The 26,028-nt window shown below is 34.5% G+C and overlaps 1 protein-coding gene across 1 annotated transcript in view; it reads left to right on the top strand.

The window, feature by feature from the left end:
* The window catches only part of LOC149560596 (uncharacterized), a 95,488-nt gene that overhangs the window by 1,365 nt on the left and 68,095 nt on the right, over nt 1–26,028 (top strand). Inside the window, exons 2-7 of the mRNA XM_089827649.1 lie at nt 1,014–1,420; nt 1,698–2,053; nt 2,141–2,352; nt 2,571–3,386; nt 10,654–10,790; nt 13,114–13,302. Of these exons, the coding sequence (XP_089683775.1) occupies nt 1,014–1,420; nt 1,698–2,053; nt 2,141–2,352; nt 2,571–3,386; nt 10,654–10,790; nt 13,114–13,302 (2,117 nt within the window). The remainder of the gene's footprint in view (nt 1–1,013; nt 1,421–1,697; nt 2,054–2,140; nt 2,353–2,570; nt 3,387–10,653; nt 10,791–13,113; nt 13,303–26,028) is intronic.

Genomic DNA, 26,028 nt, shown 5'->3' on the forward strand with positions numbered 1-26,028 from the left:
AAATCTCGTGGCGTTTCATATAGAGTGTGCAATGGCTCTGGATATTGTCATATAAGTGAGGAAAGTAGTTGTGTTTGTTGAATTGCACTATTCAGTTTGTGATCCTTTACGCATTCGCTGTTCCTAAGGTGTTTCTCATGTGGGTCGGCCAACAAATTCTTGCGTTTAATATGTACACTTAGGTTTTCGATCATGATGTTTCTTTGTCATTTTTACTAATGTTCTAGTCCTTTGAGGAAATCGGTGAACGTTTTTGGCCCATCCCATCAATAGCTGAGATTTTGGTTGAACGGCTTTGGTGTTTAGGTCATCGAGGTTAAACTTGATATGTGGACTTCTAAGGCTAAGATCGTTAGGACATGTAGTCTACATGCCTATATGATTGTTCCACTATTCGTAAGTTTCAGTGGATATTTACTATTAAATCTCTTGACATTTCATTTAGGTTGTGCGTCAGATAAATGAGAAAAGTAATAGTGTTTGTTGAATTGTACCATTTCGTTTGTGGCATTTTCAAATTCTCTGTTCCTGAGCTGTTTTTCACGTGGGTCAGCCAAACATTTCCCGTACTAAATGTGCACTCGCTTAGATTGCCAATCATGATTTGTTTTCTTGATTCTCTGGTTTAGGATACAGAGCGATAATATATTATTTCTGGTTTTGATTGTAATGCAGTTTTTTCATCAACATGAATGTAATCTGAAATGTTGATTAACTATTGAGCAGCATTGTGAATTGTAAAAACTTATATGTTATGTTCCAACATACTGAAAATTTATTGATCTTTTCTGTGGGCAATGCTGCGCATCAGGAAATGTGCATTTCATTATTGTTTCGCATATTCAAATCTGAAGGAAATTTTTCGGACATCAGGTTATTGTGGAAATGTACATTTCATCAGGTTGTGTGGGCCGGCCTACCATTTCTAGTGATGAATTTGTATGCTCTTAAATTTCCAATCATTTTTGTTTTGCAGCCTACTGAAAAACAATTGTTTTCTTCTGTGACATCAGGTTATTTTGGAAATGTACATTTTATCACTGTTTCAAAGTCTCCAAATCTGCAGGGAATTATAGAGAGAATGTGGGAGAAGATCGTTGGAAGGAAGAAGCCCGAGTTTCAGAATGTAGAAGATGCGCGCATACAGCTAAAGCAGCAGCTTTCTACTCAATACAAGCGGACCCTGATGATATTAGATGATGTCTGGTCCAGGGCTCACTTGGAGGAACTACTATTTGAAGCGCCAGGGTACAAAACTATTGTCACAACGAGAGACAGTTCTACCATCCCCCTAAACCCCTGTACTCAACTATGTCAGTTGCCATTGTTGGGTCACAAGGACGCTCTCTCGCTTTTCTGCTTCTCTGCTTTTGGACAGACATCAATTCCGAGTACGGCAGTTGCAAATCTAGTCATGGAGGTATAGCCTTTTCTTACCTTGAAACTAAAAATATTAAAAAGCCTAAAGCTTCTTTGAGAATCAAATAAGTCCAACAACAAAAATAGGATGAATAATATGCTTTTTTGTTTTTAAGCTATAAGAACTTGCAGTTATTGATAGTTCAATTAGACTAGTACTTGCAGGAAGTTATTTATGCAGTTAAAATCACAAAAATATCGCTTTCTTTTTCGTTCTTTTCATTTTTTACAGAGCTTCCTTTGGACGCTAATAAAAAACCGATCTAAATGAATGGCAGGTGCAAGCTGAATGTAAGGGCTTACCCCTTGCTCTAAAGGTGATTGGGAGCTCTTTAAATGGGGAATCTCATATGGCCTGGTTGAATGCAAAGAATAAGCTTTCACAGGGGCAGTCCATATCCAGTTATCACAAAGAAGGGCTGTTTAGATGCTTGGAGACCAGTATTGATTTCTTGGATGATGTTGCGAGGGAATGCTTCTTAGATTTAGCCATATTTCCAGAGAACAAGAAAATCTGTGCTGATGCACTGCTGGGCATTTGGGTTTATGTTCGGAAGCTGGAGTGGCAAGATGCCTTTATCATGTTATTGGAATTTGCAAGCAAAAACCTCTTGAACTTAATCAGCAGCCCAGGGTATTTGCCTAAGCTTTATATATGTTAAATTTCTTACCATCGTTTTGTTTTCAAACTTTGAGCTAATATTGTTTGTGGTAATATCAGAAGCCAAGCAACAATCTCTTATGGAGATTCCTCTGAGCTGTACTTTTCCCAGCATGACATAATGCGAGATTTGGCCATATATTTGGGAAGCCAGGACAGTATAGTCCATAGGAAAAGAATATTCATGCCCAGGAAGGAGCTGAGCTTGCCAGGGGAGTGGGAGATGCATAATGATAGACCATTTGATGCTCAAATTGTCTCTATTCACACAGGTAGGCGATTCAGACCAAATATTCTAACTTGTTGAGTGACATAATATGCAAGCTACTTAAATTATTAAAATGTTTTAGCTTTTGTGTATTGTCATAATGAATAATGATACTATTGAAACAGCAATAGCTTTGATATAAATTCTTTACTTTAACTGCCGGTATTCTTGACCACTAAAATATTTTCTAATTCAATTGTATATATGATTGAACTATTGCAGGTTCTATGGCTGAAAATCAGTGGTATCCGATGGACTTTCCAGAGGCAGAGGTTCTGATGGTACACTTTTCTGCAAGCGAATACTTTCTACCACCATTTCTTAAAACCATGAAAAAACTGAAATTTTTAATGTTGTGTAATTTGAGTTCAAAGAGAACCACAATTAAAGGTTTAGATGCTCTATCTTCACTCGCTCAGCTCAGGACTGTTCGCTTGGAGAAGTTGGATGCGCCCTCTTTTTTAAAAGAGATTAAAGTAATACAGAAACTAGACAAACTCTCTCTAAGTTTATGTGAACGGTTTGGAAATATTTCCACATTCAGCAACACCAATCTACAAGAATTTAACCTAGACCACTGCAGCGATTTGGAGAAATGGCCACTTGACATCTGTCATATGCCTTCTGCTCGCATATGGTCTATAACCAACTGCCATCTGGTTCAAAAGTTGCCATATGATCTTGAAAATCTGAGTTCTGTAAGAATGTTAAGATTATCAGCATTACCAGGCTTGAAAGAGCTTCCTGCATCCGTTGGAAAACTTGGGCAGCTGGAATTTCTAGACATTTCACTCTGTGAGGGCTTGAAAGAACTTCCAGAGGAAATATGTCAACTCAAGAAATTGAAAGAGTTTGATATGAGGGAGTGTTCTCGTTTGAAGAGGTTGCCTAAAAGTGTTTGCGGACTAAGCTCTCTGAAACATGTCATCTGTGATGAGAAGATTGGGCACCAGTGGCTGAGAGTTAAGGCCTCTTCTATCCCTGATCTTAGGGTTGAAATTGTGGAGGCGCAATTTACTCTGGATTGGCTTGATGATTGAGAAACATCAAGCAACTTCCCATCCTGTTAAATTAATGAGTGTTCTCTTTCTTAGTTCTTGGAGATGGAGCATACTGTAGGTTTCACTTAGAATTAAAGGAGTGTTTAGTGTCTACAAAGTTCAACTTTATGGACAATTCTCCTGTATATGTAGCATACTGTAGGTTTCACTTATAAATTGTAAAAGTTTGTAATGTATATATATATATATCATTATGTACATTTGTAAAGTCTATGTCAAAGTTTATCTTTACAAGCAATCTTCTTTTCCCAATCTTTTGAGGGTCCTTCTTTGGTGGAAGGACAAAATGACAAGCAAACTATTTTCCGTTGTCATTCCGTACTAGTGTACGTGACAATGAATACCGTATTTTAAAGGAACATTTTTTAAAATTTTGTGCAAGTTTCTAGGATTGAATACCATATATGGTTGATAACCGAGTGCTTCATTAATGGCTTTTGCGATTTTGAATGCTAATTCTGTCATTACACTACACGTGAAGTTACATGTCGGGAAAAAATCTCATGCAATTGCATCTTGACTCTTCATATGGATCGCTTATAATTTTTTAACGGAAGAGATCTAAAGAGCAAAGAGTATAAGGTCTTATTCAAGACATTTAAATTTCAGACATTTTTTGAGGCTGAAGTTCAGGTTGCTACAAGTACGCCACACACAGTTTGGTACCATGGAAAGCCGAATAAAATTAAAACCTTTGGGAAGAAATGTTCCTTATTTATTTTTGGTTTGAGGAATTTCTAGGCCTTGAAGTGAGAAAATCACCAAAGACTGGGTGGACCATGCACAAACCTCACTTCGGGACCTGGTTTCAAATGCATCAAAAATTACTTCAAATATCATTAAGAACACATTTTTCCCTAGCAGTTATCGATGCTAGATACAATGGAAAGATAGGTAGGATTCCATCATATGAAGCTGATATTCAGAAGTAAAACATAAAATCCTTAATAATAAACAGTGTTTCACACATTTTGGATCGAGGAGACATTTAATCGGGTGGAATCAGATTACCTTTACCTTTATCTGCCTAAAGATTTTCTTTGTACTGACAAGACTGCTTCGTCACGGTACATACTGAGTCTGATGAATTAAACATCACACTAAAGCTTTATTTGTAGACTAAAAGTGTTAAATAGTCAAAGTTGACTTATTTTTTCAGGCTTGACTTTCATTTTCGTTTGTGATGTTTAAGAATGACCGTCCTATATTTGAGAAACGATATGCTAAAAATCTCATCCAATATTTTGAATTTATGTTTAATAAGATTTGGTGATTCTCTCATCCAAGAATTAGCGACTTGCTAAATCAAGGAGGAGTTATATTTCTGAATAATATGAAATGGGTCTATGTATATTGCCACATAAACCTTGACACTAATTCATCTCAAGTGAAGGGAAACACAATGACTTTGAATCCCAAGAGATGGTTAATGTTCATCTACTATTGTATGCCTAGGTGTAATGTTTTGTTTTGTTTCACATCATAATATTCGATGATACAAGATTATTTAAGCACGACTTACTTAACACAAAGTGGAAGTAAGAGATATTAAATCCCTTGCAAGTAATCGAAAGATGGAGGTATGGCCCTTAGAGATCTTGCTATTTACAATTGCCTCAAGTTTCTTCTTTAGGGAAGGGTCCCGGTGGTTGTGGGTCCTCATTTATCTCATAAATTTGATGATCTTGTTGAATGGGATAGAGTTCCTTGTTGAGTTCTCCTTTTATATTTATTTTTATCTTTATAAACTTTTTACCTCTTTTAGTCGAAAACATTATTTTTGTTGCATACAAAGAATATATAGATACTAGATGCAAAGCATGCCACATATTTCATCTGAGCTAAATCTTATTGCACCGAGCCAACATGTAAAAAGTTCACTCTTATAATTTGTAATGTATATATCAAAGTTTCAAGTTCAAAAACATTTTTCTAATATCCCCAATTTCTTGTGGGTCTTCTCTTTTTTAGTGGAAAGCTAACAGGAAAACATTTCTATTTACATGATTTTGAATTCCCGCATTAAAAACAATATTTTTAAAATATGTGCAAGTTCTTGAGGGTGATCAATGATAAGGTGGATAAACACATGGATTATACCACAATGCTATTAATGATTCTAACTATGTCATTACACTACATGCAAAGTTGCATGGCAAGTTTCATGTTATAATGTCTTCAAACTTTAAGAATCTATTTTGATGTTCACAAAAATTTACAAAATACTCGTGATCAATTCACTTAGCCGCCTGAGACTTCCATTACTTGTTTATACATTACCTAGAAATCACAATTCAATGTGAGGGCTTGCTTAAACCTTTCCCAATTATCACTATTTTCAAATCCTTCTCAAGCATCCTATATATTTATATACACAATACCAGTTGAGTGATTTTTAGAATATTTTATGCAACATTGAAAATTCAGTGTGCAACTATGCTACTACCTTGACAATTGAAGTCCTCATTTTCAAGACATCAATTCCATTTAAATATTACTCAAATTTCACCAATTGATGCATACATAGCTACCTTGAGACTTCCTATTACTCAATCAGGATCCCCTTAAACATCGCCCTGTTTCATTCTCAATCAAATCCTTTTAAACATCACCAATTTTGCTTGCAAGAAGCAGCTTTACCAATCTATCACTTTGTGCACATGAACTAGTAAATATTTGTCTAAGTAGAAAAATGAATTTAACCAAAGTGGATGGTAATAAAGCACAACCTAATCTATCTGATGCCTAAACTCAAGAAACACTGCAACCCAGTAAGAGCAAAATTAACGAAATGCAAGCAAGAGCGGTAAACGAGAATTGTTGCTTAGAAATGGACATTCATGATAGGAAGCCTATTTCAATTATTGAAACACGAAACAAGGGTCTCCCATTGTGTTTCTCATAACAAGGCTTTTGAGTACTACCTATCTATTGAAAAGGTTGGGTTTGCTAATACTACTATCAAGATTCAACTATAGTATTTGAGTCATATTTCATTAATATTAGTTCATAAGAACCTATTTCTAATGAAAACTAAAGAAACACTTAGACTCATCCTATGTGGGCGATGCCTATAGTGGTGAAATATTGGAAAATTTGACACTCATGTGAACATCACCTAGATGCAATGAGTGTTTAATTCATTCTCATGAGGGATGGGCTTTTGTGAACCACTACCCATGAAACATTGGTCCAAGTGTTTTACTAAAAAAAAAACATAGTTGAATCCTTATAGCAACGCCACAATTTGATTTGTTGTGGAAATTATCTCGTACTCATCAAGTAAGAGGTATCTTTTGTGTTGCCACTCAAATTTGTTAGATGTAAAGGGCCAATGCAATGACCTCAAAACCTCAAAGCACCATTGACAATTAATTACTTGAATTATAAATCTCATTGTTGATCTGCTACTTTATGCTTGGGTCTTTTTTTTTTCTTACATTGAAATTCCATGAGTAAATTGGGGAAGAAAACTCATGAGCTTAGACATTTTCATTGACAACTTAGAGCTGAAATTTTGGAAGGACAATTTATTTTGAATTGTCTTCGTAAGTTACAAGCTCTAGCTCCAAGCTCCAAGAAACTTAACATCTTCATGACCAGATTTGTTGATCTAAAGACTACATAGTTTTCTCTCGGAAGTGCTATAAGACTATTTCATAAACTAGAAGTGTGTTGTCTATAATCCTTGTTTGTGATCTATTCATTATCTATATTGATTTCAATATACAAGAGAGTATGATCTCATGGGTAAACCTATGGTCTAATCTTTTTGTATATGTAACTATCACTTTTAGATGATAATGTGCTATAAAGGAGGTGTGCATTGTTAGAGTGGGGTTGTCATTGCACCAAAAGATTGAACTATCAATGCTTGATACAACCACTCAACTTATAGTACAAAATAGACAATTAAGCCCTTGTCACAAACCTCGAACGGAGCACTAAACAAATTCCCAACATTCTCCCCCTCAGTGTTACCTAAGGGTCTGAGGATTCAAACCTGTGACCAAGCTCTGATACCAATTGTTAGAGTGGGGTTGTCATTGCACAAAAAGACCAATCTATCAATTCCTGATACAATCACTCAACTTATAGTACATAGGAGGGAGTTAAGCCCTTGTCACAAATCACAAGGGGAACATTGTTCCCAAATTTCTAACATGCATACCTTGATCCCTATAAACTTTGAACTTTTAACCTCTCTTTAATTGAGTTGGAAAAGTGAATATACCACATATAACATGTATTGAATTCCCACAAGATACTTCCTCTAACATGAATTATTTAGAAGAAACTATTGAAAAATAAACTAATTTGCAAACAATGTTAGGATATATGGATAGAGGAGATGTAGGAGAAGGTAATTTGCCTATATTTTAGATTTGGACAACCCTCAAGAAGTAAATCTCTCAAAATTGCTTCTCGAGAAATGAACAAAGACAACCATTTAGAAGGTACAAGCCTAATAGGAGCTAACCGATAAAGGGGAGTAAAGTGAAGATCCCAAGAGAGGTCATTGTATTGTCTCCTCCTAGAATTATCCCTAGGATATATACCCGACAAACAAAATTCCAATAACTAAGGTTAGATAGGTATCTTACCAAGTAAGATGTTTTTTTCCCTCGTGCTTTGAACACACACGTACAATATCCTAGCTAGAGATTATGTATTATAAGATAATAAATATTTAAGATTACGGAAGAAAAAAACTTGTGGTACTTAATTCTCATGACCTTAACCATAATGAAGAATAAGATAATGAAAGACATGATGAGGTGCCCTCATTTTCCCTAAGCACAAGAGCAAAAAAATTGGTCCCTACATGCCTCGTGATTCATGGGTTTGGTCTACCTAATAGAACCTTTACATTATTTTTGTCCATCACTCTATTACCTCATATGATTAAGGATTCTTTCCTTAGCTATCACAATAATTATCCCATTTAAGTTGGTAGAAGAATTTACAATAGAGTTCTTTTAACTCGACCTTTGGACCAAGAGCATAATATCTTGTCCACCTAGTAAAGCATAATCATTCCCTCTGATTGCAATTATTTCCCATCACCCATATGATTAATAAGTTATATTGGAAAATGTGGTTTTTAAAATACCATAAATACATAGTTCCAAATGAAGTATACAAGGACTTGATCACATAAGTAGTTAATATGAGGAAAATATTTTTGAGAACCTTGTTAGAAGTTGCATGTTTGCATCGAGGTTTGACTCAAAGATTATTGTGTTCCACATCAAATAATTTTCTACTTGTGGATGTATTTTAGTTTTTTTTTTTTTTTCCTTTTTTAAACCTCCAAAGTTTTATTGAATCTAGCTTGAATTGGTGAGGAGCCAAATAAGAGGTATCCACAAGTCATATCAATGCCTAAAATTACTTTAGTAGCTTGAGTATGCCATCCCTATTTTGAACACATTTACATGTCACGTGTGAAGGGGTGTTAGCTAAAGATAATGACCACACACTTTTTTATGCAAATTAAGTCCCATGATTTAGGAGACATAATTAAATTGATCCAAAAGCTCACATAAGCTCTTCATTTGAAAAAAATGATGTCTTTGTGTTCTAATTTTCTCAGAGTTTTATTGTTGCTTATTAATTGGGTTCATGTGTATTTGAGAATGTTCTTCAAGGTGTATGTTACTTTTTTGCACGAAATCCCCCTATCTATTTTTCTATAATTGTTTAATTTGATATGTTGTACACTATTAGGTTGATTATTTGCTTATTATCAAACTAGTTAACACTAGGTTTGACATTTTCAAACTAAGTTTAAATTTACTTAGACTAGTTGAGTTAGTTGTCTCACCTTATGTGGTGTAGATATGATTCCTCGCTAGTGGAGACACCTTGTCCATGCACACTTGCAACTTTCTCTTACACTGGTCAAGTGAGCTACAAAAGATGCATGCTTGTATAGTTAATGGTTGTATCCAACAATCTCACCTCCTCCTCCTCGCCTATTTATGCAAGGAATTGTTCTCATGATTATTGAGATATATATGCAATCTTAATACACAAGATCGACTTCAATTTTGTTTCTAATTTATCTCTCTAGATTCTGGAAATTATTTCAATTTTGATTTGAAGATTCTAAATAAATTTAATTTTGGTAGCACTATTCACTCTTGACATTTAAGTTTCTAATCAATAAGTTTGTTAATAATTTTATAAGATTGTATGTTTCATTAGCTTTAAAAGTTTCTTTCTTTGGTTCACTTTTTTTTATGGGATTTGATTTTGTGAAAGTCTTGTAGCTTATAAATATCCACATGGTGTAGATTTCACCGCTTCTAGGATTTCATGAGGGAAAAATAAGTTATAAAAGAAGACTTGTTGGACATGATAGATAGAAGCAAAATACATAGCCTAAGGATAATGTTATATAATTTGATAATTAAATGTCGTTTTGGGTTTTAAAAATATATATTTATTAGTTTATCTAAGTATATGTTGTATACTTTGATAAAATAAAATGTCATTTTTTACTTACAAATGTTTTTTTGTTTCTAAATTTTTTTTTGTGTGGATGGGGCATGAAATTCATATTGAGTATTTTAACATGTACAATTTAGTAATCTTTAATTAATTTTTGGGAATTGCTACAATTAACAAAGTTCTTTATCACATGATTAGTTTCTAGGTTGTTGTTGCACTGAACAAAGTCGTCCATCACACTTTAGTGCATATTGTCATTGATTGTACTACATGGAGAGAAGCAACAAGATCCATATAAATTTGAATTGATTGATGTTTATTGATTCTCAATGCAGACAAGGTGGGAAATTGTTTCTGGTTATTTGAAGATAGATCATTAATCTTGTTATCAATTTTTGCCCAGATTTTGGTTTAGCATGTAGTATAAGAATTATAGCATACCATATATGAACTGTCTTTTAATGTAACATAAGAATAATTGCATACAACATATGAATTCAACATCTATTACTTAATTTGTACTTAATCTTTATAAATCACAATCGACATAACCCTCACACCCATTAGTAGAAGTGCTAATATTTGTCTTAAATCTGAAAATTTAGTATTACAATTCAAACGATCATACACAAGCATTTACATCATGTCTACAAGAAACAGAGCCGCTACCAGAAGATAATTTCAACGTGTGGATTATTTTCTTTAATTGTATTCCAATCCTCTCCACCTTCCATTAACCACTCCTGTAATTGGGCACTTGCCTCCTGATAAACTTCTATCCTCTTCAGCATCTTCAACTGCTCCAATCCCTTTGCAACTGTCTCCAGTCTTGGACAATTACTTATTTCGAGTCGATCCAGATTTCGCATTGCCTCCTCTTCCAATTCCTGCAACTTTCCAAAAGAGGGAAGTTTTCAATCTACAGGTCAGCCAAGTTGGGAAATCCCCCACTCTCTCCGAACTCCTTTGGCGATTCTCTACAATTTGAATCATTCTTCAACTACAAAAATCGTAAGTTGGGCATCTTTTGAAGCGATGGATAATCACTACACTTGTGAAGGGAAAGATCTGTCAGATATTCCATTCCACATAACCATCTTGGTACAGAGAAATGAATAATTTCAAGTTATTGAAGATCATAACTTTCATCTTTTCTGGGAACGTGGGAAGGCTGGATTCTCTTTTATCATCCTTTGTTGCACAAGTATTATTTACTACTTCTAGAATTCTCATGTTGACCAAACAGTCAAGAACACCATCATCTATACTTCTCAACCCACTTGCATCGCTCAAAGAGAAGCATATTACTTGGAGATTAATGAGATTCCCAACATCTTTAATACTTAGCAGCTCGTTGTCTTTAATAGACAATGTGAAGAAATTTGATCTGAGTCTCCTTAAGTTCAACAATTGAGATATTCCCTTGGGCATATCAATGATCGTGTTCTCATCTGAGCTCCACTCTAGATTGAAATAGGAAAGACATTTGAGTTCCCCTATCCACTCGGGTAGACTTTGCAGGTTTTTGCAATAGGAAACATCAAGAAACTCAAGACTTAAGTTTTCTTATAGTCTGGCACCTCCTTGATCTCTGTATAAGATAAATTCAAAACCTTGAGAAGTTTCAAATTCCCCACACATTTTGGCAATGTGGAGATGGCAGTGCGGCTGAAGTCAATTACCCGAAGTAGTCTCACATGCTCAAGCATCTGCTCTGGAATACTTGTAATGCCAGGATTTTGAGAAAATGACAGAGTGTGGAGAGATCGATGGCAACTAAAATGCCTTTCTGAGCTTACATTGGTATCTATACCTTTCTTAGACAGTAATAACCTGCGGCAACTTGTTTCTTTGGAGGGAAGATCAAATTCACACTGGTACTCTTTACACATATTTACAGCCAAATCAGGAAACATGTCATGTACAGTGTAACAACTTAACACCCTATTTACTTCCAGCAAACATAAATTAGCAAACTAGTGTATATAATCTAACCCAATATCCCACTGTTCTCTACCTTTTTCTTGCGGAATGAATCCCTCCGCCATTCACAAATATATCAAATAGTTCTGGTGTATAGCTCTGTTAATTTTGAAAGTAGTATAAGAATTATATGTGTCCTCTGGAAAGAAGGAAACATAAGCAAAACAACATTTCAAATAAGGAGGAAGAGAATCATAGCTGAACTTTAAAATCTTCTTTATGTAGTCTTCTCCCTTTCCTAACATTTTCAACTGCCCCAGTTTTGCCTCCCAATCTGATGTGAGGAGGGACTTGGCCATGGATGCTGCAACTGTCTTTATGGCCAGTGGCAGCCTCCCACATTCCTCTACAATTTTATTAGTTAAGCTCTCCAAGTGCTCAGGTAGGCTGTTGCCTTCAAGATCAGGGAAGGTGTAATGGCAAAACAGAACCCAACTTTCATCCTCTGTGAGGTGCTCCATTTCATAGATGTGGGCATTGAGATTTTCAGCAACATCTCTACTTCTGGTACTAGCCACTATTTTGCACTGGTTATTACGGCCAGTGGGAAGGCCAAGTCTAGAGATCAAGTTGCCCTCAACACTAGTCATCCACACATCGTCCAAAACAATCAAATATTTTCTGCCCTCTAATCCATCATATATCAATTCAGCTGCCCGTACATCACTTACTCTGTTATCTATTTCTAAACCAATATGGGAGGCTAGGTCACATTGCAATTTTCTAAGAGAACATGTCTGTGAAACAGAAATCCAGGCAGAACACTCATACCTATGTTTTGATCCATTGAAGACATGTTGCAGAAGGAATGTTTTACCCAACCCACCCATTCCAAGGACGGCAACAACTCTAACTGCAGGACTCTCTAGCAATGCTTGAATCTCATCCACCTTGTAGTGAATAGCCACTGCTGGTGCATCTTTCTCCAAGATACTCCCTCTTCTCAACTCTGCTCCTCTTTCACTTTGGGATGTGCTTGTTCAGGGCTTACTCAAATGGGGCATATCATGCAAAAGCTTGAGTTGCTGTGCCCCTTGAATAGAAGCCCTAATCCTCTCTTTGATGTATTTAATCCTCTTCCTCATCTTATACCGAAAACCCAATTCACTAAAATTGCAAACACATGAGTGGCTGATATTTGTATACAGATGCTCAGCGGCACATTCATCAATTATGTCTTCTGCATCAAAAGCAATATTTCTCACTCCCGCCAGCCATATTTTCACAGCATCAGAGTGCCCTGTTTGCTGGTTTGCAGCTTGTAGAGAAGCAAATATGAGCCTCAGCTGTTTCTCCAACCATTTAAAGTCAGTTTTGAAGTTGAGGAGCAGAAATGCCTCATCCAGTGCTTTTTCGCCGAGCTTTCCCATGAGGCCTTCGGCAAAAGCAAGAGCAAGTCCAGCTTCCATCTTTGTAAAATGGGGAATGCTAATGCAACTCAAGCTTTGTTGAACGTGAGTATGGAAATCCTACAACTCTCAAGAATTTATAACGACAACTGGAAGAAAAGAAAACCAACGTTTTGTGCCACTACAGGTGAATGGGTCTGTAGAAAAGGCTCAAAGGAAGCAACGACTACTTTGTGTTGCACTCGCATTTTCCACAACTAATATTTGAAAAGATTCCGAACATTTGTATTATTTACGGAAATGTAACATTAAAAATTAAGTGCAGAGTTTAAACAGACTGATTTGGTAATATAAGGCCACGACGGATGATAGTGAAAATAAACATTTTCTTCAGAAAATTTTGGAGGGGGAAACGTAAAGAGAGTAATCTCCGAGTTGTTTGAGAGCGAAATAATTATTTTTCTACCGAATGGAGACGCCGACACAATTGAAACTAATAATTTTTAAAAATAAACCAAGAGCTCTGTGACAGCTCGAGTCTCCTCATTTTTTAAATAAAAGTATTTTTCATATATTATAAAATATGAATTGAAAAATTAAAGAATTTTGTTAGATATAAGTCTTTTTTAAAACGTAGAAAATAATAATCTAATATATAATTATGAATGATGGTACGACTTCTTAATTCACTATTATTTTTCTATAAGAAATAATTTTAAATTATAAAAAATATTATTATTAAAGTGTATAATAATTTAAATCAATTTGATAAAAGAAAATATTATTTTTAATAATAATATTTTGACAAAAAGATAACAAATTTAAATAATCTTAGCATAGATTATAAAAATTCTTATCACTAAAATATTCAATTTGTCTACAACTATGATAAAGATAATAAGATAAATTATGTTTTATATTAAATATATAAAATATTTTTAATATTCCGATTCCAATAAAGAAATCTAGAATGATCCAGATCTATGCGACCTATCTATGCAACCTGGTAAAAGATTATTACACTTGATTGCAAGATTCAATAAGGAGAGCGAAGGACAACTAACTTATAGGTCAGATAGCTTTACAATACATAGTGTCTAAAATCCCTTATCCCGGCAAGGAAGCATTATGTCAATAAGAATGCACTAAAAAATGTTTTAAATTTGCTCATATTAAAAATTTAAAACATTTACTCAAATCTCTATCTCTTTGTATCCCTGCCGATGAAAAGAACCCTGCCTCTAATCCCTCTAAATTTGATTTGTCCTAGCGGCGATAATTATTTGATAGCTAATAAAGAAAAGAATATAGCTACATTCAATAATAGAAATGCTTTGAAATGCCTATCACTATCCCTAGCTCTAATACTTCCTCTTGCTTCTATATGCAAAAATTTAAGGAAATTATACATTTTGACCAGTAGTATATTAGAGCTTTGAAAATAGAGAATGATTGCATCGAATGTTAGCACGGAGAAGTTGGAGAGTTATATGCCTGGAAAGGTTGGTTTCATGCTTGTATTCCCAAAACAATTGGGAAATTGGACATTTTGTGCAATCACATTTAAATTGTATACTCCTACTTAAATGCTTCCCACTGCATAATGATTTAAGAAATCCAACTCAACCATTTATTTCAATACTGACATGCCCAAATTTTTTGAGGAAAGCTATCGGAACACATAGGAGAATGAGAAGAGGGCAACACTACTCATTGTTGCTTTAACCAGCTTCCACATCACAGTAGTCACAAGAGGACTGCAGTGATCTCACAATCTATTTTAAAAGCAAGAATCACACACACCTCCAAGTGGTGTGGGGAGAGGAGTGACTGAGGGAGAGGACTGATTGATGGAGATGGTAACGAAGAAGAGGCTCTATAGATGGGACAAGATGGATTCATCCTGACCTTGCAAAAAATCAGTGTCAATAGTCTGGCAAGAGACGAAGAACTTCCCATGGAAAACTGTAGAAGAAAATGGAAATGTGAAATTTTTCTTCTAATTTTTTTCTCATAAAAATAATTATACCCCTAGAAAAAAATTTATTTGCCAATCAAAATTTAGGAATTGTTAGATGAAAAATGAATTAAAAAATAAAGTGATTTTAAACTTTAGAAAGTAGTGAGTTTTGATTGTAAAAATTAATTGTCACCCTCAGTGAAAACATTAGTTCCCTGCCTATAGATAGGCAGGGACTAATAATTAGAGCCAATGAAAGTATCATTGATTAATATAGATCCATTCCAGAAAGTAGAGTTAAAATGTAGCCCATACATGTGATACCTTGAGTGGGATGGCAGATAATAAGCGATAGAGACTTTGATTTGTATGTGAACATTTCAATTCTTAATAATGAAAGCAAGGGCCCATTTGGTTGCTAGCATAGGAATTGAAAATTAGAATAGAAAAATGGAATGGGAATAGAAAAGGGCAATTCCAATCCTATTTGGTTTACTTGGAATTTGATTAAGAATATGTTAATTCGTTGTTTGGTTTTACAAAAATGGAATGAGAATAAGGTTAAGTTTTGTACTTCTAAAAAATATTTTCCTTAATTTTTTTTGTTTTTAAGTTATTGTTTTTTGGTTAATTTTTTATCAGTAAGAGGCTAAAGCCTAGATTAATCAATATGTATTATTATTAATTATTATTTTATTAAGCACAGGTAGATTCAAACCCAAGACCTCTTCGATAAGAGGCTCGCAATTTACCATTGTGTTGTAAGCTCTTGCCTTATTTATTTCATTTTTTAAACAAATAGATATAATAAAAAAATATTTTAAAAAATTAAAAAATTAAAAGAAATTTTTAAATTTTTTGTTAAAGAATTTTTTTTATAAAAAAATTATTAATTTTTTAAAAAATAGATTGGAAATAGGAATGACCTATTCCAATTACAACTATTTTTTGGCATAGACCTATTAAATGTAGTAATTTTTTGTTAGTTTCGACTGCAAATAATGCAAACCATGAAGATCAAATGCTAAAATTTTCGAAAAAATCCATGATGTTTTCAATTTTTTGAAAATTGGTCAATGGTATAGTTTATAGGGAGGATAGCCGCGTCCTTTTGGGGACAAGCTAATCTCCAAACAAAACAAAGTCAAACTTTTTTTTTTAATTCATGAAAATGTAGTGATTTTTTTCCAATTTTTTTTTTAGTTTTGACCACAAACTATGTAGATCATGAAGATCAAATGCTGAAATTTTTGAAAAAAATCCATAATGTTTTCATTTTTTTGAAAATTGGTCAACTATATAGTTTGTAGGGAGGATAGCCACATCCCTAGTTTTGGGGTCAAATGTTTGCATGGATGTAAAGATTTTTGTGAAAAATAATAATGACAAAAAAATTTGCAATTTGTTCCGTTCGTAGTCAACACTCATTTTGAATGTATCTTTACATCAAAATGTATATTAAAAAAAAATCATAACTTTTACATCATCTACTATTGTAAATTTAAATTTCATTTACTTAAAACATACCTTATAATAATCTTATTTAAACAAGGGGCGCAAGTGCCAAAGTTCTTGTCTGTAATGTGGTTAGTATTGGGGTAAGAGTTTAGTCTAGTTGTACATTTGCGAACTTGGAATAGATGTCAAATGTCATTGAGAGCTTCCATTGAAGGCTTCTAATCCGCGAAGATCAACTACGTCAAATTTACTTTTAGAAATTCTACGAATGTAATGATGTTAATATAGGTTGCATTATTTAGCTTTCTAGAGTAAATTTTATTTTCTACTTTATAGAATAAATTTATTTTTCTTTAAAACTTTTTAAGTCTTTTCAATAGATCTTATTTTTTTATATGTTTCAAAGAAAACTAAATCAAGTTTTTTGTACATATTTGAGAATGGTGTTGTTTGCACAACAGTGGCATGTGAGATAAATGAAAAATCATTATTTTATTTTATTATACATCAATTCAATTAGAAATGAGATCATTTTTTACTTTATCCATAGGCTTCTATGTTTAATTAAAAGTCATTCCAGAGATGATTGCTCTATTTAGTCACTACTACACTTCATCACTATTTTATGAAATTTCTTCTAGAGAAAACCTATTAGGTACTTGGTGAAGAAAAACATTTTGGATCATGTTTTATGTTTAATTTAGTCAAGTTACTCTAACAATATGCTAAGGTGCAAAATATCTCACAAATTTTGTAACTTTGATCATATCCCTTGTTGAATATAAATATAATTGTCTACAATTGGTAATGATAAATAGGTGTTGCAGATAATAATAGGTCCTTGAATCGTAGCCATATTTTTCTAAATATATTCTAGCATCGATGAGAAGTCCATTTTTGTAAGAATTAAAAGTCATCAATCAATATATAATACTCGTCCCTAACAATTTAACTTTTTAATGAAAATTTTGAAGAATAAATAACCAAATCTTAGCAACATAACAAAGTCGACATTGTTTGGGAACATATGAGCATAAGTTTAATTAAAAAAATTGGTTCAAGAATATTATTTCCAAAGACTAGTGGATTTAAGGGTGGGCTATCAATCTTTGTTTAGTGAGATTATGAAATCAGATTAGAACCTTTGTTGGATATCAATGACTCATTATAGAAGGAGACGTGGACAACAAGGACATAGAGGGATGTATGTAGAGAAAACAAATTGGAAATGAAAATAGAAGGGATGATAGATAGAAGAATGAATAGATTTCAATTGAAAAATAAAATAGAATGAATTAAACACTCAATTAAAAGTAATATTTGAATTTATGAAATAAATACAAAATATTAATTTGACTGATAACTAATAGTTAAAATAATGATTAAATAAGATTTTAAAAGTTAGAGTCATAATATACTCAATATCATACCTCGATAGCATTAGTAGGTTGTAAGAACTTGCATAACCACCTAAATTTATAGTCATCCCAAGTTATTTTTTATTATGATAATTATGCATTGTATTTATTTTTTCAAATATATATAATGAATTTCTAAAAAATTGAAAGGAATTAATAATTAACACTCTAGTTGATTCTTGAACACATTAGACTTGGTTACACATGCCTTCAACTTATGTTTCTGGTCCATGTACCCTAGCTTTGTGTCTACACTTGTGCACAAACTTTCAACAAGTCATTGATGTGCTACATGACATTTTGGCCACTTTTCTCCTCTGCTAAATGATGGTACCCCCTTTAAGATTACTATGAACATCAAATGCAACTTTTATCACTCGACATTTTCTAGCTTTGTTTATGTGTGTTGATTAGGCTAGCACCCGCTCTTAGATTTCTAGATATTAAATCAAGAGTGGTTTTGATTTATAATTGTTGTCCAACTCTTTTCCTTAATTTGTTTTGAATTTAGGAATGATTTTGTTGTGGTTGCTCAATTTTATATGTTGCTATCTATCAGTTCTAATATTTAGCAACCCGTTTTCAATATTCAAAAAACATCTCAATATTACATGACATAATTGCAAACAACTTTTAACACATTAATGCATACTTCTATTGAAATTTGTTAATAGCCAAACTAAAAGTTGAATTAAAAACTAGAAGATTACAGTGGATGGAAGCAACACTGATGGACTCGACAAATACCAACAGATGAAGCAAAACAACCACAAGAATTGAAGAACTTCTCAATGAAAATCTAATATATGAGAGAGGACGTCAGTCTAATTACCAAACTAGGACATACATTGTGTACCATAGAGAGTGAAAAGAGTAGGAGACGTACATTGTGTACCATAGAGAGTGAAATGAGTAGGAGAGATTTCCTATTCATTTGAATGCTGAAATGATGATATTTATTAGGTCTATCTAATCTCTCACTTTGCATTTTGTAATTTATCTGTTTGATTTTAACACTTCACATTAGTTTTGTAGATGTTAATGAAGTATACAAAATGGATGTAGTACCTTTTGTGATTTGGTTTTCTTTAATATTAGAATTAGTTTGCCAAAAGATACATAGGATTTCTTCATCAATAACTACCAACTACCCAATTCAATGGTAGAAATTACTGTACCCATTATAAACCTCTTCAAAAATACATGAAGCTATTAGTAACAATGAATGAGAAAGTGTGCTAAATATAAAGAGGCTCATCATGAGAGTTCATACTTCAACAAATAATTATCATAATTTATACATCCCATTGTCTAGTAACATTATGGCTACCCTCTACCTTTTTAGAGTCTCCAATCTCCCCAAAGTGGGGTCAATCTTTTATTCTTGTTGCCCTTCTTCTTCTTCTCCTGTAAAACAATTCATTCTAATCACAATTTCACATATTACCCTTAGGTTAAGGTTATGGTGGTTGAATTTTAAACCTGTATAAGAACCCTCATGTCCCTCCATACAATTTTCCCTAAATAAGTTTACCCATCTCTCTACTTTTTGGATCGACATTCTCTTCCTCTTCCACTCACCTTGGTTTCTTTGCTCTGGTGAACTTTCTCTTTCCACATTGTTCTTTTGGATTTATGTTATGAAAACCACTTTGGATCTTGTTCTTAGAATTCTACAATTGTTTTGGAGCTTTTTTTGGGATTCAACTTGTGTGATCGGAGTTGTTTATTTTAAACATTTGATACCCATATTTGTTTAAGTTTTGTTGGTCCTTTCTTCTCTACCCACATTGTTCTTTTGTAATTCTACTCTAATTACACATTGTACCATGTGAGTTCACGACTTGCAGTTGCTTGCACCAAGAATATTAAGGGTTAGATTGTCCCTGTTGGGATAGAAATGGATTAGAATGCAAAAGTAGCATTCTGAGAGAGTGTTGGAGAGATCCCTCTACATTTTGATGCAAAGTACCAGATGGGGTTTCAAATAGGAAAAACTACCTTCCTTATAATGCTTTCCTCTGCATGTATCAAAAATAGAAACAATACAATAGAGGGCAACCAAACTTAGCTAGAAGGAGAACATATTTTTCCTTAACAAGTGCATACAACAACCATATCAATTTGGAACTAGAACTTGCAGCTTCTCAGCTACTCAGACTAGGTTGAACAAAAGGTGCCACAAATTGCAATGGTTATAGTGTTCTTGGCTATAACTAGTGGTGCATAGATTTTTTTGCGGTTTAAAAGGGTACACATACTATTTTTGCACATATTTTCTTTCAAGCCTTGATAAGCATGGGGTGATTACATGAGAGGAAGGAATATTTTTCAGCATGGGCAACACGGCCCTGGTTTTAGATTTCCCTAAAGTTAAAGTGTGATGTCTTCTCCATAAGTTAGAATAAAGAATCACCACTTTGGCCTAGTAGCTTCTAGAATTTTCTAGTAGAAGCTTTAATGCACATCTAATGGTAAAAGATCCTAGATTAGATTTTCCTTACAATTTTTGTTTAAAATTTTGACTTTTACCTTGTCTTTTTTGCATTGAGCTAATAGAAGTTCAAACAAATAATATTATTCCAATTTTAAAAACATATAAAAATTTAAAAACTTATATTATTATTCTAATTTAAAACACATAATTTTTTTTTAAAACTTATGTAATAGACTTTGGAAATGAATTAATTCTACAATTCTATTGGTTGAAGTAATTGAATCTTATGGACTTAACGGATCCATAAGTATCCTGTCGAAGGCCAAAGGCAAGAACTAAAATGTCAAATTTTCATAATTTTGACATTCTTTATGTCAATTACAATAATGATTTATTTCTTATGATAGAGTGGAAATGTTTTTTTTAGGATATAGTGATATATGCCAGTATAGGTGTACAATATTCAATCTTAATATATAATGTTTCTATTTTGTAAAAATTATATATTATAATATAAACTTTAGGGTAAAAAACCATTAAATTTTCTTGGGAAGAAAATCATCAATTTGATATAAAAATATGATATAGTGGTATATAGTATAGATGTACAATATTCAATCTTAATATATAATTATTCTATTTTGTAATGGGTATGTGCAAGATCATGGTGTACCAAACTATAGCCTTAAGTGGTAGTGGAAAATTAGCAAATCAGGGTTATGTCAACTTGACACATAATTTTAAAGTGGTTGTGGACTTTATATCAAAAAGTTGTAAGAAAATAATCTGTAAGAAATTGAATGTAGTTTCTAAACTACTAGGCCTTATCAGGAGAAAAAAATAATTGATTGGTCCAAAGTTTGAATTTTAATGCAGTACTACAAAAATTTCAGGGCGAAAATAAAAAATAGGTGTATGTCTTACCACCTTAATCAAAATCAAATAATAATATTTTTAAAATATAATTATAGATATGAAAAGTAGACTCATGCCCGGATGTGATGCATATTTTTTAGTATTTTTATTCCAAATAAATAATTAAATATGAATTTTCTACCAAAACTTTTTTGGAAAAAAAAAAGTCTTGTGTCTGACCACCTTAATTAACTAATAGAAAATTGTACCTAATTTTTTTTTTTTTTTCTTATACTAGGCGAAGCATAGAATGTGACACAACTTTTAGATTTAAAAAATGTTATACCATTTGAAACTTATAGCTATTTTTCAATAAGTATGTCAGTCAACACTTTACAATAATCTTCATTGATAACTAACTAATAAATACTTATCAAACTCAAAATTTGATAAAAATTATATCGATGGAATCTCAAGAGTGACATTAAAAAACTATTTTTGTTTCATTCAATTTTGATCAAAATAACATTGTCAGACGGCTACCCAAAGTCTAAGTATCACTAAAACCCTCTTCAACCACATCTTTTGGGTTGACCAGATAGGCTCGGTAAATACCAAGCCTAATCGGATATCCGATATGGCTCGGTGAATTTTGGTGAGAAATTTGAAATCCCAACTCATTTTGGAGGGAAAATCGGATTTAAGAGTTATAGCTTATGATTTATAAATTACTTTTGTTATATTACTATGTAAATATGTATTATAATATATATATATATATATATATATAATAACGTAATGTAAAGATATAACATATAATATATTAATATATAATAATATATTATGTTATTCTTATTATAATCTATAAATATAATTTATATTATTATTATTTTTACTAAATATAATAACGTAATATATATTATAATGTAATATTTTTATTAAATATAATAACGAAATATATATGTTATTCATATATATTATTACATTAATATGTATGTTATTAATATATATGTATATTATTAATATATATGAGTCAAAGGGGGTCATAGGTTGACCTATTTCCCCCTTCAACCCATAAGAATGATTCTAATATGTCACTAGGGATCCTAGGAAAGACATATGTCCCAAGGGGTCCTCGGACCCCTAGTGACATATTAGAATCGTTCTTATGGGTTGAAGGGGGTCATAGGTTGACCTATGACCCCCTTCGACACACTACATGATGACATATGTCCCTAGGGGTCCTAGGACCCCTAGGGACATATTAGGATCATTCTTATGGGTCAAAGGGGGTTGTAGGTTGACCTATGACCCCCTTCAACCCATTAAATGACGATATATGTCCCTAGGGGTCTAGGACCCCTAAGGATATATTAGAATCGTTCTTATGGGTCAAAAGGGGTCATAGGTTGACCTATGACCCCCTTCGACCCATTAAATGATGACATATGTTCCTAGGGGTCTTAAGACCCGTAGGGACATATTAGAACCGTTCATATGGGTCAAAGGGTGTCATAGGTTGAACTATGACCCCCTTCGATCCATTACATGACGACATATGTCCCTAGGGGTCCTAGCACCCCTAGGGACATATTAGAATTGTCCATATGGGTCGAAGGGGGTCATAGGTTGACTTACGATCCCCTTCGACCCATTACATAACGACATATGTCCCTAGAGGTCCTAAGACCCCTAGGGACATATTAGGATCATTCTTATGGGTAGAAGGGGGTCATAGGTTGACCTATGACACCCTTTGACACATTACATGATGACATAAGTCCCTAGGGGTCCTGAGACGCCTAGGGACGTATTAGAATTGTTCATATGGGTCAACCTATGATCCCCTTCAATCCATTACATGAAGACATATGTCCCTCATATTAGAATCGTTCATATGGGTCATAGGTCACCCATTAAATGATGGCATATGTCCCTAGGGGTCCTAGGACCCGTAGGGACATATTAGAATTGTTCATATGGGACAAAGGCAGTCATAGGTTGACCTATGAACCCCTTTCACCTATTAAATGATGACATATGTCCCTAGGGGTCCTAGGGACATATTAGAATTCTTCATATGGGTCAAAGGGGGTCATAGGTTGACCTATGACCCACTTCAACCAATTAAATGACAACATATGTCCCTAGGAGTCCTAGGACCCCTAGGGACATATTAGAATTGTTCATATGGGTCAAAAGGAGTCACAGGTTCACCTATGACCCCCTTTGACCCATTACATGATGACATATGTCCCTAGGACCCCTAAGGACATATGAGAATCGTTCTTATGCGTCAACCTATGACCCCCTTCGACACATTACATGATGACATATGTCCCTAGGGGTCCTAGGACCTCTAGGGACATATTAGAATTGTTCATATGGGTCAAAGGAGGTAATAGGTTTACCTATGACCCCCTTTGACCCATTACATAATGATATATGTCCCTAGGACCCCTAGGGACATATGACAATCATTCTTATCAGTCAAAGGGGGTCATAGGTTGACCTATGACCCCCTTCGACGCATTACATGACGACATATGTCCCTAGGGGTCCTAGGACCCCTAGGAAAATATTAAAATTGTTCTTATGGGTCAAAGGTGGTCATAGGATGACCTATGACCCACTTCGACCCATTACATGATGAGATATGTCCCTAGTGGTCCTCAAAACCCTAAGAACATATTAGAATCATTTTTATGTGTCTAAGGGGGTCATAGGTTGACCTATGACCCCCTTTGACCCATTACATGATGGCATATGTCTTTAGGGGTCCTAGAACCGCTAGGGACATATTTGAATGCTTCTTATAGGTCAAAGGGAGTCATAGGTCAACCTATGACCCCCTTCGACCCATTACATGATGGCATATGTCCCTATGGGTCATAGGACACCTAGGGACATATTAGAATTGTTCATATGGGTCCAAGGGGGTCATAGGTTAACCTATGACCCCCTTCGACCCATTAAATGATGACATATGTCCCTAGGGGTCCTAGGACCCCTGAAGACATTATAATTTTTCACATGGGTCAAAGGGGGTCATAGGTTGACCTATGACCCCCTTTGACTCATTAAATGATGACATATGTCCCTAGGGGTCTTAGGATCCCTAGGGACATATTAGAATTGTTCATATGGATCAAAGGTTGACCTATGACAACCTTTGTCTCATTACATGATGACATATGTCCCTAGGACCCTCAGGGACATATGAGAATCATTCTTATGGGTCAAATGGGGTCATAGGTTGACCTATGACCCCCTTCGACACATTGCATGATGACATATGTCTCGAGGGGTCTTAGGACCCCTAGGGACATATTAGAATCGTTCATATGGGTCGAAGGGGGTCATAGGTTGACCTATGATCCCCTTCGACCTATTAAATGATGGCATATGTCCCTAGGGGTCCTAGGACCCATAAGGACATATTAGAATTGTTCATATTGGTCAAAGGGGGTCATTGGTTGACCTATGACCCCCTTTGACCCATTACATGATGACATATGTCCCTAGGATCCCTAGGGACACATGAGAATCGTTCCTATGGGTCAAAAGGTGCCATAGGTTGACCTAAGACCCCCTTCGACGCATTACATGACGACATATGTCGCTAGGGGTCCTAGGACCCCTAAGAAAATATTATAATCATTCTTATGAGTCAAAGGTGATCATAGGTTGACCTATGACCCATAAGAATGATTCTAATATGTCCCTAAATCTCCTAGGACCCCTGGGGACATATGTCATCATGTAATGGATCAAACGGGGTCATAGGTTGACCTATGACCCCCTCTGATCCATATGAATGATTCTAATATGTCCCTAGGAATCTTATGACCCCTTGGGACCTATGTCGTAATGTAATGGGTCGAAGGGGGTCATAGGTAAACCTATGACCCCCTTTGTCCCATTTTAACCATTCTAATATGTCCCTAGGGGTCCTAAGACCCATAGGGATATATGTTTTCATTTAATGTGTTGAAGGGGGTCATAGTTATTTAATGGGTCGAAGGGGGTCATAGCTCAACCTATGACCCCCTTTGACCCATAAGAATGATTCTAATATGTCCCTAGGGGTCCTACGACCCCTAGGGACATATGTCGTCATTTAATGGGTCAAACAGGGTCATAGGTCACCCTATAACCCCCTTTGACCCATAAGAACGATTCAAATATGTCCCTAGGGGTCCTAAGACCCCAAGGGACTTATGTCATAATTTAATGGGTTGAAGGGGGTCATCGGTCACCCTATGACTCCCTTTGACCCATAAGAATGATTCTAATATGTCCCTAGGGGTCTTAGGACCCCTAGGGACATACGTCGTCATGTAATATGTTAAAGAGGGTCATAAGTCAACCTATCACCCCCTTTGACCCATAAGAACGTTTCTAATATGTCCCTATGAGCCCCTTTCACCCATAAGAAAGATTCTAATACGTCTTTAGGGCTCTTAGGACCCCTAGGGACATATTTCGTCATGCAATGGGTCCAAGGGGTTCATAGGTCGACCTATGACCCCCTTTGACCCCTAAGAACGATTCTAATATGTCCCTAGAGGTCCTAGGACCCCTAGGAACATATGTCATCATGTAATGGGTCGAAGGGTGTCATAGGTCAACCTATGATCCCCTTTGACACATATGAATGATTCTAATATGTCCCTAAGGATCCTAGGACCCCTAGGGACATA

The sequence above is a fragment of the Cupressus sempervirens genome, chromosome 4, assembly GCF_028749045.1.
Source record: "Cupressus sempervirens isolate cs-2001-9-10 chromosome 4, ASM2874904v1, whole genome shotgun sequence".
Lineage (NCBI taxonomy): Eukaryota > Viridiplantae > Streptophyta > Pinopsida > Cupressales > Cupressaceae > Cupressus > Cupressus sempervirens.